This window comes from Hemiscyllium ocellatum, chromosome 37 (genome assembly GCF_020745735.1).
Source record: "Hemiscyllium ocellatum isolate sHemOce1 chromosome 37, sHemOce1.pat.X.cur, whole genome shotgun sequence".
NCBI lineage: Eukaryota > Metazoa > Chordata > Chondrichthyes > Orectolobiformes > Hemiscylliidae > Hemiscyllium > Hemiscyllium ocellatum.
Window position 1 is genome coordinate 41030843 of NC_083437.1, and position 13556 is coordinate 41044398.

General features: G+C 40.8%; 1 protein-coding gene across 1 annotated transcript in view; it reads left to right on the forward strand.

Annotated features, from left to right (window-relative positions):
* Nucleotides 1-8400, forward strand: part of cenps (centromere protein S) — a 31313-nt gene extending 22913 nt beyond the window's left edge. The window contains exons 3-5 of the mRNA XM_060852409.1: nucleotides 400-433; nucleotides 2437-2503; nucleotides 7857-8400. Of these exons, the coding sequence (XP_060708392.1) occupies nucleotides 400-433; nucleotides 2437-2503; nucleotides 7857-8009 (254 nt within the window). The 3' untranslated portion in view covers nucleotides 8010-8400. The remainder of the gene's footprint in view (nucleotides 1-399; nucleotides 434-2436; nucleotides 2504-7856) is intronic.
* Nucleotides 8401-13556: the final 5156 nt, after the last annotated feature.

A 13556-nucleotide genomic window follows, 5' to 3' on the forward strand; every position in this document is an offset into this window, starting at 1 on the left:
AATTGGCTTGGATTGCATTCACAAACTGATTTATTATTCCATTGGCAGCTGAAAGCTTTGTCTTGGTCAGGCCTCATTTGGACATTGCAGGTCACGTTTAACTTCCTTCACCCCTGTGAAATTTGTATGTGGGGAGGTTATGAATGGCCTGAGTCCTGACTTTACTCTGTTCATACAAGGTCTCATCTTCATCAGCTCAGAAATTGGCTGAGGCTTTTATTGCAGGTAAGAATTATTTGGGAATATTTTGCTGTTAAATCTTGAGCTTCTTCATATAAAAAGTTGGAATCTGTTGATCCGTGACTGATGAGTGTGTTGCGTTTTGATCTGTGGTCCTTCATGATCTATAAACGTTTGAGATATTAGTTATTTTGAATACCTTTTTCCATTTTTTTTCAGAGAATTTTGCTACGGACCTTGAGCTTTTTGCAAAGTAAGTAATGATTCGCCAGTATAGAAGGCAATATAAGAGCGTCTTGATATGGTTAAATCCCTGATGAGAGAGGACCCTGTATGAACACGGTTAGAATGGAGATCAGCTGATGATGAGAAGGAAAACATTGGTTCAGCAAAATAAGTTGTAAGAGTTTGAAAAAAGATTCAGATGTGTTTTAAACCTCTTGACTGATATTAACTTTAACTTAGTGAGTTTTGAGAAAATCTGTAGCTCAGGTTGAGGTTCTGGAAGTAGGTTTGCTCACTGAGCTGGACAATTCATTTCCAGATGTTTCATCACCCTACTAGGTAACATCTTCAGTGGGCTTACGGGTGAAGTACTGCTGATCATTCCTGCTTTCCTTTTTATATGTTTGGGTTTCTTTGGGTTGGTGATGTCATTTCCTGTGGTGAAGTCCACCACAGGACAACACCAACTCAAAGAAACCCAAACATAAATCGAAAGCAGGAATCATCAGCAGTGCTTCACCCAGAGGCCCACTGAAGATGTTACTGAGTAGGGTAACGAAACGTCTGGAAATGAACCTTCCAGCTTAACTTTTAACTCCACAGATTTCCATATGTAACACTTTAGCTCGTTCCAAGTGAATTTGAAGGTGCATCTTGTGAGATCAATCCTTTCAGACTGAAATTTTGAAATTCCTTGACTATTTTTATGCATATTTACAAAAATAGAAGTTGTATGGGTTATTTTTCTTTTCTCATTTTGGGTGAGCGTTGTTAAGTGATTGTAGCCAGTGTTTCTGATTTGGGAAATTCCACATTTTCAACATGAAGCGCAATCCAGCTGGAGTGGATGTGAGAAACTTTATAAATCTAACATTCTGTATGCTCTGCTGAAGCTAGTGTGTATTCCTAAAATCTCGTTTGCTGTTTCATGTCACTTTATTGATTAGCAAACCTTGTGACTTCTCTGAAGAAGCTACAGGATAATATAATCATGTCCAAACTTTTGGATGGTTTTAGGGAAAGAGGATAGGGCACACCAAATATTTATTTGAATCAAAATGAAGTTTTATTTTTATGCTTTTAAGATACCACCTGCAGGTATGGCTCACTCAAGGGATTTGTCTATTCCTGACATCTATTTTCAAAACATTTGTTTTATTTGCCTGAGAGAGCAATAAAAGAGAAACAAATACCTCTCTTGTTTTCCCCCACCCTGAGTTTAATTAAATTGCCTGAGATGTGTTGCAGAGCATCCATATCCAATGAATATCCGAGGAACTCATTTAACTTGGCTTTTGATAAAATGGATGAATGGCTTGTTAACTTTGATATTGTAAAATGTTCCGAGAATTTCACTTGTGCTTTATTACCATTTGGATGTTGACTGTTAGTAGTACAGAAGTGCTGCTGAGACCAGGGCAATAGCTTCTTGGTCATCTTTGTCTAACACCAGGTCCACTTGAAGTACTGAACTATTGTAGAATCCCTGGGTTCCATCTCTTCTAAAGGAGAGAATGGGTAATACAGCACTGAAGGCAAGATGTAAATGATAGCCTACACCATATTATTCTTGGAGATGTGAGAGTTGCTCTGGTTGTTGGCCATCCCTAATTTCCCATGAACTCAATGGCATGCTGGTCCATTCTTAGAAGGCAGTCAACCATGTTGCAGTGGGTCGCCTGCCAGCCAGACCAGGTAAGGATATCAGTTTTCCTTCCCTAAAGAAAATCATATAATTTACAATAGTTTCACAATCACCATTATTGAGACTAACTTTATATGTTAGAACTATTAATGAAATTGAAATTCCACCAGCTACCATGGTGTAATTTTAACCCATGTCCCAGGAGTATTTGGCTGATCTGTCTATTGTTAGTTCGATGATAATTGCATTATGACACTATCCTCAAATGCTGATGTGGTCTTTTCAATTAAACGTTAAGAAATGCAATTTCTCCTGAAGAATAAGTACATTTCTCGAAGTAATTTCAAGATTAGTAACGTAGAATTCACTTTAATATCTTTCAACAGACATGGAAAGCGCACCACTGTCAACACAGATGATGTGAAACTGCTAGCAAGAAGGAGCAAAGCACTGGTGAAATTGCACTTTTTTCTTTCATGTTTGTCATGAAATTTTGCCCTCACGATTTAAAATATTCAAAGGCTTAACAGTATTTACACAATACCAAACAGAGACATGAAGGTGAAACATTCCATCTTATATTCATCAGGACCTTGATGCAAGAAAGCCAGGGAAGACCTAAAGAGAGAGCTAAGAAGAGCCAGGAGGAGACATGAGAAAGTCATTGGCGAATAGGATCAAGGAAAACCCTAAGGCTTTCTATAGCTATATCAGGAATAAAAGAATGACTAGAGTATGAATAGGGCCAGTCGTGTGTAGAGTTAGAGGAGATAGTGGAAGTGCTAAATGAATGTTTTTCGTCAGTATTCACACTAGAAAAAGACAGCGTGTTTGAGAAGAATACTGAGATACAGGCTACGAAACTAGGTGGAATTGAGGTTCATAAGGTGGTGTTGGCAATCCTGGAAAGTGTAAAAATGGATAGGTCCCCTGGGCCAGATGGGATTATCCTAGCATTCTCTGGGAAGCCAGGGAGGAGATTGCCTAGCCTTTGGCTTTGATCTTTATGTCACCATTGTCTACAGGAATAGTGCCAGAAGACTGGAGGATAGCAAATGTTGTTCCCTTGTTCAAGAAGGGGAGTGGAGACAATTCTGGAAATTAGAGACCTGTGAGCCTTACTTCGGTTGTGGGTAAAGTGTTGAAAAGGGTTATAAGAAATAGGATTTGCAATCATGTTGAAAGGAATAATTTGATTAGGGACAGTCAACACGGTTTTGTGAAGGATAGGTAGAGTTTTTTGAGAAGGTGACCAAATAGGTGGCTGAGGGTAAAGTGGTTAATGTGGTGCATATGGATTTCAGTAAGGTGTTTGATAAGGTTCCCCACAGTAGGCTATTGCGCAAAATACAGAGGCATGGGACTGAGGCTGTGAGTTAGCAGTTTGGATCAGAAATTGGCTAGCTGAAAGAAGACAGAGGGTGGTGGTTGATGGGAAATATTCATGCTGGAGTTCAGTTACTAGTGGGGTATCGCAAGGATCTGTTTTGGGTCCACTGTTGTTTGTCATTTATATAAATGACCTGAATGAGGGCCTAGAAGGATGGGTTAGTACATTTGCCTTTGACACTATGGTTGGTAGAGTTGTGGATAGTGATGAAGGATGTTGTAGTTACAAAGAGACATAGATAAGCTGCAGAGCTGGACTGAGAGGTGGCAAATGGAGTTGAATGCAGCAAAGTGTGAGGTTATTCACTTTGGAAGGAACAATAGGAATGCAGAGTACTGGGCTATGGTAAGATTCTTGGTCGTGTAGATGACAGTTTTAGGCCTTGAAATGTTTACACAAAAGTTATGTATGATGATTTGATCAGGGTTGCTAATATCATGCAGATTAGTTTTGATACACTGCTTTTGACTACTTTAAGTTGCTACAAATTGTTGTTTTCTTTCTAAAGTTTCTTGGGCCCAGTCCTGATGAATTTAAGACAAAAAGCTTCAACTTCATACCTCCTTTTAGTGATGTTTAAATTCTTCGCGGTATTGTTAATAGAATGTTCCTTGAGGGAAGAGCATTCAGACCATTAAAATTTTACTAAAATATCACATAGAAGTTGTACTCTTATGGATTCATCCAGTTTTTAAAACATTTCTTCAGATAAAAGTTGCAAAAGGAAAAAAATAAAATGCAATCAATGATGACTCCAGACTGCCTGAAGTCTCATGGTATCAGGTCAAACATGGTCAAGGAAACCTCCTGCTGATTGACACATATTGCTCCTTCACCAGCTGATAAATCAGTGCTCCTCCACATTGAACAGCACTTAGATGAAGCGCTGAGTAGTAAGAGTGCTGAATTTACGCTGGGTGTAAACATCAATGTTATCACCAAGAAATGACACTGCTACACCACAACTGCCTGAGCTGGTGGAGCCTGAACAGGCATAGCTGCTAGACCTGATCTGCAGGGGGTGAGGGAACCAATAAGGGTGAGTAGCATACTTGAACTGCTGCTTGCCAATCTGCCTGCTGCACATGCATCTCTGAGAGTGAGCACTGTGCAGTCATTGTGGAGACTGAGTTCCATCTTCACATCCATTATCTTATGTGGCACTAACATCGTGATGAAGGGAACTGACTTCAAACCAATCTAGCAACTAAATAGGACATCCATGAAGTGATGTGGGTCATCAGTAGAATTGTATTCCAGTACAGTCTGCAAATTCATGGCCCAGCATATACTGCTACATAATACAATGGATGTGAAAATGAACTCAGTCTCCACAACGACTGTGCAGTGGACACTGTTGCAGTCTTCAGCCAATTTGATTAACTCTTAAACATATAAAGAAATGGATGGAGACACTGGCTACTGTGCAAAGGCTTTGTGCCCTGGAAACTTTCTGACAATACGGTACCGAAGACATGTACTTGAGAAGTAGCTACACCCCTAGTCAGTGTTAAAGCTTATTGGGACAGCTTGGCATCTAGCCAACAATGTGGCAAATTGCCCAGTTATGTCCTGTATGCAACAAGTTTGACTTGATCACCAGCAAAATGATAGAAGAGGTCATCAATAATACATGATCTAACAGCAATTATAGTTATTATCTGCTCACTGACAATCAACAGGGCCATTCAGCTGCTGACCTCATTACAGCCTTTGTTCAAATATTGACGAAGAGCTGGATTCTGGAGATGAAGTGAGACTGCTGTCCTTGATATCAAAGCCACATTTGACCAAGAGTGGCTCCAAGGAGCCCTAGCAAAACCGGACTAAATGGGAATCATGGGAAAACTCTTTGTTGGTTAGAGCAATTCCTGACACATTTTAAGATGGTTGTGGTTTTTGGATGTCCATCATCTCATCTCCCGGACATTCTGCATGATTTCCTTGAGGTAGTCTCCTTGGCCTGATCATCTTCAGCTGCTTCATCAATGATCCCCACTCCGCCCCCCCACCGCAAGCAGAGATATTCTCCAAAAATTGCACAATGTTCGTCACTTGCAACATCTCAGATATCGAAGCAATCCATGTCCAAATGCAGCAAGACCTGGACAATATCCAGGTTTGAGCTGACAAGCGGCAAAGAACATTCACACCACACAAGTGCCAAGCAATGACCGTCTCCAACAAAAGAGAATCTAACCACCGCCCTTTGACATTGAATTCGCGCACCATCGACAAACGAGCATGACTGTTAAACTAAAAGTGAACTGGACCAGCATTAATACTGTGGCTACAAGACCAGGTCAGAGGCTAGGAATTCTGCCACAATTATCTTACCCCCTGACTCCCAAAGCCTATTACTATCTACAATGCACAATTCAGTAGTGTGCTGGAGGAATCCCCAATTGCCTGGATATGGCAATACTCAAGAAGTTTGACACGATTTGGGATGAACAGCCCGCTTGATTGGCACCATATCCATTAACAATCCCTCCACCACCAATTCTCAGTTGCTACAGATGCTCTACAATTCACCAAAGCTTCTTGCACAGAACCTTCAAAACCCGCACTATTACCATCGAGAAGGATCCAGGCAGCAGCTGCATGTGAACACCTATAAGTTCTCCTCAAAAGCACTCACCATCGTGACTTGGAAATATGTCGCTATTCCTTCAGTGTCACTGGGTCAAAATACTGGAACACTCCCTTGTGGCATTGTGGCTGTCTTTACACTAAATGGATGTAACAGTTCAAGAAGGCAGCTCACCAAAGCCTTCTCAAAGGCAACTAGGGAGAGCAAATAAATGCTGGGTCAGCCAGTTAATGAATTAAAACTTATTTCATGCAGTTAATATTATAATCTTGGCACTTCTAGTTAACTTGCACATGGTACTATTTTAGTGGCCTTCTACAGAATTGCCTCCTTAGGGTTACATGCAATGTTTAATCATCTCCCTCCTCATTCGTCATCCATTTAAATTGTTTCTGGTACTGAAAGGTATCAGTGGGATATCTAGCTGTAGAAGGCATCTCAGCTGAGTCTGGTTTTATCCTGAGCAGACCCTGACCTGCAGCAGTGAAGTACAGAAACATTGATTCTTTATTCCTCGACACCCAAGGATTGAAACCTAATGCAGCACCCCCAAACAGTGACCAAGAACGACTTAACTAAGGGGTCAAACAGCTGTGTTTTAATATATTTTTTAATCCGCCTGTTAAGGTAGGGACACTGCCACTGTATCAACAAAGCCTGAACAGCTGCAGGTTTTCTGTTCAATGTCATTATTAATAACACACTGTCATAGACAAAATCCACTATTGCTGTTGAGCTTCAAAACTCTATTCTTAATTACACGCTTGTACAGTTCTTTCCATCACTTCAACCTGGAGTTATTTAGCTCAGAGTCTGTTATGCATGTCTACTGGCTGGAGATTCAGTGGCAGTTTCTTTCTTTTGTGCCAGTTGATGATTTCCAGTCAAGATTGCTGATTTGCCTAAAGATTATTGGTGCCTTTCAGAACTTTGAGCATATCCAGCTAATCATATTTTAATGTTTTCCAATGCTGTCGAGATCAGTTCGGAGTCTGTTCTTCCATACCTTGATAGCCATGTCATGTTGCTTGGCTACTTCTACAGAATGACCACAACATGAGCCCAAATCATTTCCTCCTTTCCTCATCAAAACCAGGTGGCAGAGTACAGAAACAAAGTTCAAATCCTTAATTTATTTTATCCACGCTCAGCAGCAGTGCTACCATATATTGCAAAATGACAATTTATTAGTGCTGGCTTACTCAGAATAATTTGAAGTGTTGACGTAGCAGTTGTACAATAATGTCTTTATTAGGGTTTGCTTTAATTAACATGTCTTTAAAGAATTATACTATACTAGTCAAATATACTCCACCTACAGTGTATACTAGATACCCAGCTCTCCATTCCTTCAACCAAACCATTGGTATAAATGGTAGAAAGATGAGGCATCAGTGCAGTACAAATCCCTGGGGAACTGCGCTTGTCGCTCCTCCTCAGTCAGAGTATGTTAGCTTCTATCCCTAGTCTTTGAGTCTCCTTACCATACAATGGAAAATTGCTTCCGATCTCAACAGTGAAAGCAGTTGATGGTATGACAATTTATTTCACTGGCAAGGCTAACAGTTTTATGAGTAAAATGATAGTGAAGGTCAGGCTTTCTCCTTCCTGAATACTCATGACAGCAAACCTTTGATTGGAGAATAGACCAATTGGAAACTGACTAGCAACCTTAAATTGATGGTGAGGCACACAAAGTGGCAATCCAGATACAAGTGTTGGTTCGTTGTGCTCCCAGCAGACTTGATAGCCACATACCATGCTTTCATTTCACATAAAGCATATTACTCAATGTTTGAAAGTTTGATTTCTTGCTTTTCCAGCTGAACTTCATTACAGAGAAATGTAATGAACTAGCTTCCAGTAATGCAGAGCAGAAAGAGAAGAGAGCAGTCACAACAGGAAAAGGAAAGAAGAAATCCAATCACCACCTTGAGCCCATGGTAACTGAAAGTGAAGATGTTGCCATCAATTAATCTACAGAAAAGGCATTTCAAATAGAAAGCTTATCTCGGATCTAGTACAGAAAATGAGATCTCTGTAGCTCTCTCAACAAATTTTCCACAACAAATTCTCTCATGCCTCTCTTTGAAGATTTGTTGATACAAATGAACACCAAATTTGCGTGACATCGTTTGAAATGGTTATGCAAACTAACAAATAAGATGAGGTTCAGATAAATAGATGCCAGTCTGCCTTGCTCTGGTGACTGATTTTGTAAGTGACGACCAGTACCTTTTGGAGTATAATTTACAGTGTATCATTCATCATAAGTAAGATTATCTCCGATGCATTTTGGGTGCATTGAAATGGGTGTCTGCATTCTTAATTGGAATGTTTAATTTGCCTGTGTAAAGTAATATTGTTGAGGACTTAATGTTTTATCAGTATTCAAATTTTTCATTAAATCTGAAATAATAACTTTATATTGTTTCATTGTGTTTCTGTAAAATACTAGGCTAAATATTCCTTCAGAAACAGGAAGAAGCAAAGCTCCTACTTTGAGGTTAAAACAAACAAAACGGATATTCCTCAAGACCTATTCAATTCATGCAGGTCCTCATTAGCATTGGGAGCTGGCTGTCAGATGGACAGGCCTGCAGCTTGAGAGAAGAACATAGAAAAGGAGGAAGGAGGGATTGAGCTATTGAGCAAACTAGAAGGGCTGGCAGAGAGATTGGATAGAGGTGTCAACGGTAAGATCTGAAGAATTGGGGGAATATAGCTGGCCTATTAGATGAAATCAGAAACTTTGGGGTATGAATTAAGCAGATAATGGGATCCAGCAGCAAGTGAAAAGATGCCTACTTTGTGAGTCCTACAGTTCTGTTGTATTTTCTGCAGCATCTTCTTGAGAGGTGCAATATGCTGTTTAACTATGAGACCAGAAGTCTCGGATGGTGCACCACTTCCTCTGTTCAGTACTGAAATGTCAAAACAAGTGAAGGTACTCAGGTCTCTGAGTTAGATGACTAGAGTTCAAACCTCAAACTTCAGAGATTTAAAGCTAAGAAAAGTCAAAACAGAAATTGTCTTGTTCTGTGCAACTCAGAACATAAATCCATTGAGTCTTTGGAGAAATACCCAATTGCTTTTATTTAAATTATTCTTCCTCATCTGCTGTAACCATAGCTAAACTTGACTTGAGAGCAGTTCTTTTTCAAATGGACTTCCACACGAGGTATAAGCAATGATGTAAGATCCATTGTTTCCTTCATCATAGATGATGCCTTGCTTCAGACCATAAGAAATAGGAGCAGAATTAGGCCATTTGGCCCATCTCATCTGCTCCACCATTTGATTATGGCTAATATGTTTCTCAGCGCTATTCTCCTGCCTTCTCCCTGTAACTCTTGAGTCCCATACTAATCAAGCACCCATCTCTGTCTTAGCTACACTCAATCACTTGGCCTCCACAGCCCTCTGTGGCAATGAGTTCTACAGGTTAGCCATTCTTCCTCATCTAAATTGTTGTACCTTCACTCTGGAGCAGTGTCCATGGGTCCTAGTCTCTCCTACGTGTGGAAGCATCTTCTCCACATCTACTCTGTCCAGGTCTCTCAGTATTCTGTAAGTTTTGACCAGATCTCTCTATCTCCTTCTAAACTCAGAGTACAGACCTAGAGCCATCAACCATTCCTCATGTGAGAAGCCCTTCATCCCTGGGATCATTCTTGTGAACCTCCTCTGGACAGTCTCCAGTGTCAGCACTTCCTTGCTTAGACATGGGCCCCCTAAAACAATAATATGGTCACAATATTCCAAATGAAGTCTGACCAGGTCCTTGTATGACTTCAGCAGTACATCCCTGCTCTTGTTTTCTAACCCACTTGAAATGTGCGAACATTGCATTTATGTTCCTAACTACCAACTGAAGCTTCATGTTCAACTTAAGATAGTCCTGAAGTACGATTCTGAAGTCTCTTTATGCTTCAGATTTCTAGATCCTCTCCCAATTTAGAAAATATTCTGCACCTCAATTATCCTTACAATGTGTATAACCTTGTATCTCCTCATGTGGTATTCCATCTTCCACTTCTTGGCCCATTCTCCTAGCTTGTTCACGGCCACCAGAAGCCTCTCTGCTTCCTCAACTACCTGTCCCTCTCGCCATCTTTGTATCATCCACAAACTTAGTGATAATGTCTTCAGTTCTTGTCCAGATTGTTAATGTATAATGTGAATAGTGTGGTCCAACACACATCCCTGTGGAACTCCACTAGTCACTGGCTACAATTCTGAAACAGACCCCTTTATCTGTACTTTCTGCCAGTCAACCAATCCTCTATCCATGCCAGTACCTTGCCCCTAACATCCATGGACTCCTATTCATCTGCTTCCTGTGTATTACCTTGTCAAAGGCCTTCTGGAAATCCAAATAGATCTGGTCCATTAGTTCTCCTTAGTCTAATTTACTCATTACCACCTCAAAGAACTCTTACAGTCAAATATGACTTCCCCCTGACAAAGCTGTGCTCACTCAGCCCTATTTTACCATGCACTGCTAAGTACTCCTCAGTCTCATTCTTAATAATGAATTCTTAAAATCCTACCAATAACCGAGGTCTGGCTAACTAGCCTACAGTTTCCTGACTCCCTTGCTTAAGTAGGGGTGTTACATTAGTCATTTTCCTCTGGGACCTTTCCTGACTCCATTGCTTCTTGAAAGATTGTCACCAATGCTTCTTATAGTCTCCTTGGGTATTGCCTGCAGAACCTTGGGATGTAATCCATCTGATCTGGGTGATTTCTCCAAGTTCAGACCTTTCAGCTTCCCCAGCACCTTCTCATTAGTGATGGCCACTACATTCATCTGTATCCTAACTCTCTTGAACTTGTGGTAATGTGCTTGTGCCTTCCACTGTGAAAATTGATGCAACGTACCTATTCGCTTTTATTCATTCACAGGATGTGAGTGTCATTGGCCAGGCAGCATTTTTTGCCTATCCCTCATTGCCCAGCGGGCATTTAGAGTCAACCAGATTGCTGAGAGTCTGGAGTCGCATGTAGGCCAGACCAGGTAAGGATGGCAGTTTCCTTCCCTAAAGGGTATTAGTTCTTTAGAATCCCTATAGTGTGGAAACAGGTCCTTCTGCCTAACCAGTCCACACTGACCCTCTGAAACGTAACCTACCCAGACTCATTCCCCTGCATTTACCCCTGACTAATGCACCTAACCTACACATCCCTGAACACTATAGGCAATTTAGCATGGCCAATTCACCTAACCTGCACATCTTTGGATTGTGGGAGGAAACCGGAGCACCCAGAGGAAACCCACGCGGACACAGGGAGAATGTGCAAATTCCACACAGGCAGCAGCTGGTGGCAGGAATTGAACCCGGCTACCTGGCGCTGTGAGGCAATAGTGCCAGCCATTGTGCCACCCCAGATGGATTTTTCTAACAATCGACAATGGATTCATGGTCATCATTAGACTCTTAATGCCAGATGCTTATTGAATTTGAATTCAAATTCCACCATCTGCCCTGACAGGATTTGAATCTGGGTCTCTTGAACATTATCTGGATCTCTAGTTTAACAGTCCAGCGCTAATACCGCTAGGCCATTGCCTCCACCATTTCTTTGTTCCCCTTTACTACTACAGCCTCAATTTTCAGCAGTCCACTGTCCAGTTTTGCTTTTGTCTTACCTTTTTAGACTCTTGCAATCTTCTTTTATCTTACTGGCTAGCTTTCTCCCATATTTCATCTTAGAGTCATAGAGATGTACAGCATGGAAACAGACCCTTCGGTCTAACCCGTCCATGCTGACCAGATATCCCAACACAATCTAGTCCCACCTGCCAGCACCTGGCCCATATCCCTCCAAACCCTTCTATTCATATACCCATCCAAATGCCTCTTAAATGTTGCAATTGTACCAGCCTCCACCACTTCCTCTGGCAGCTCATTCCATACACGTACCACCCTCTGTGTGAAAAAGTTGCCCAGTAGGTCTCTTTTATATCTTTCCCCAACCCCAGGGAAAAGACTTTGCCCTATTTACCCTAATCATGCCCCTCGTAATTTTGTAAACCTCTATAAGGTCACCCCTCAGCCTCTGGTCAAGGGAAAACAGCCCCAGCCTGTTCAGTCTCTCCCTATAACTGAAATCTTCCAGCCTTGGCAACATCCTTGTAAAGCTTTTCTGAACCCTTTCAAGTTTCACAGCATCTTTCCAATAGGAAGGAGACCAGAATTGCACGCAATATTCCAACAGTGGCCTCACCAATGTCCTGTACAGCCACAGCATGACCTCCAAACTCTTGTACTCAATACTCTGACCAATGAAAGCAAGCATACCAAATGCCTTCTTCACTATCCTATCTATCTGCGACTCCACTTTCAAGGAACTATGAACCTGCACTCCAAGGTCTCCATTCTGCAATACTCCCCAGGACCTTAGCATTAAGTGTATAAGTCTTAGTAAGATTTGCTTTTCCAAAATGCAGCACCTCGCATTTATCTGAATTAAACTCCATCTGTCACTTCTCAGGCCGGATTGGTGACAATTCGCCACGGCAGATTCGCCGCCGATAATTAGTCACTGCCAGTTCTCCATCAATGTTTCTCTACTGGGGTCGTTTGACCTTTGGAGATTATTCGTCACCGGAAATATATATGTGTACTGATTGTTTTCCCTCCCACCTGTTCTTTTATACTTCTCAGTCCCCTTTATTTATACAACTACATACTACATATTGATTAAAAAAAAGCTAAAATAAATATCATTTTATTGGTTTACATATAAAAATGAGTTACAAACTTTAACCAGAAAAAGGAAATATATTTTAAAAATCTTTGTACTGGTAGTAAAATCTCTAATATTAAACAATAAAATTTTAGTTCATTTGATAGTTATGTGCTACTCCTCTAAGATATTCCAAACAATCTGTTTCACCTTATTCAAGAACAATTTTTTGTGTTCTATCGTCTGCGTCTCCTATTATTTCTTTTTCTTCGAATTATTTTCTTCATGCTGCTTGTCGTCGGTAAAGATGCTGGGACTGACTGAAGGACATCAGCTACACATTCGTTAATAAGAACACTATAAGAACACAATAAGAATGCTCACATTGCCAAAACTTAATACTTGAATCACTCTTCGACAGTTTATCAAAAACATAGAAAACCATCGTGGTAAAACTTATTATTTCCACATTTACTAAGAATTTCTGTTTCCATTTTGAAGACATGAGGGTAAATGGAAAAAAAAATACAAGCTTAAAAAAACCTTTCCTGTAATGAAAATAAGTTGTTACTGAAACAACGCAAACACTACCTTAACCACTATAATGACAATTTTATATTGTTTAGATATGCTTGTTCTCTAACATTTTAAATTTATTTGCGGTGGCGAATAGTCTTCAGTGGCCAATGGGCGGTGACTAAGCATCCTCAGTGGTCAAAGGGCAGTGGCTAATCATCTGCGGCGAATTTGCTGTGGCGAATGGTCCCATCCCACTCAGCCCATTGGCCCACCTGGTCAAGATCCTGTTGTAATCTGAGGTAACCCTTTTC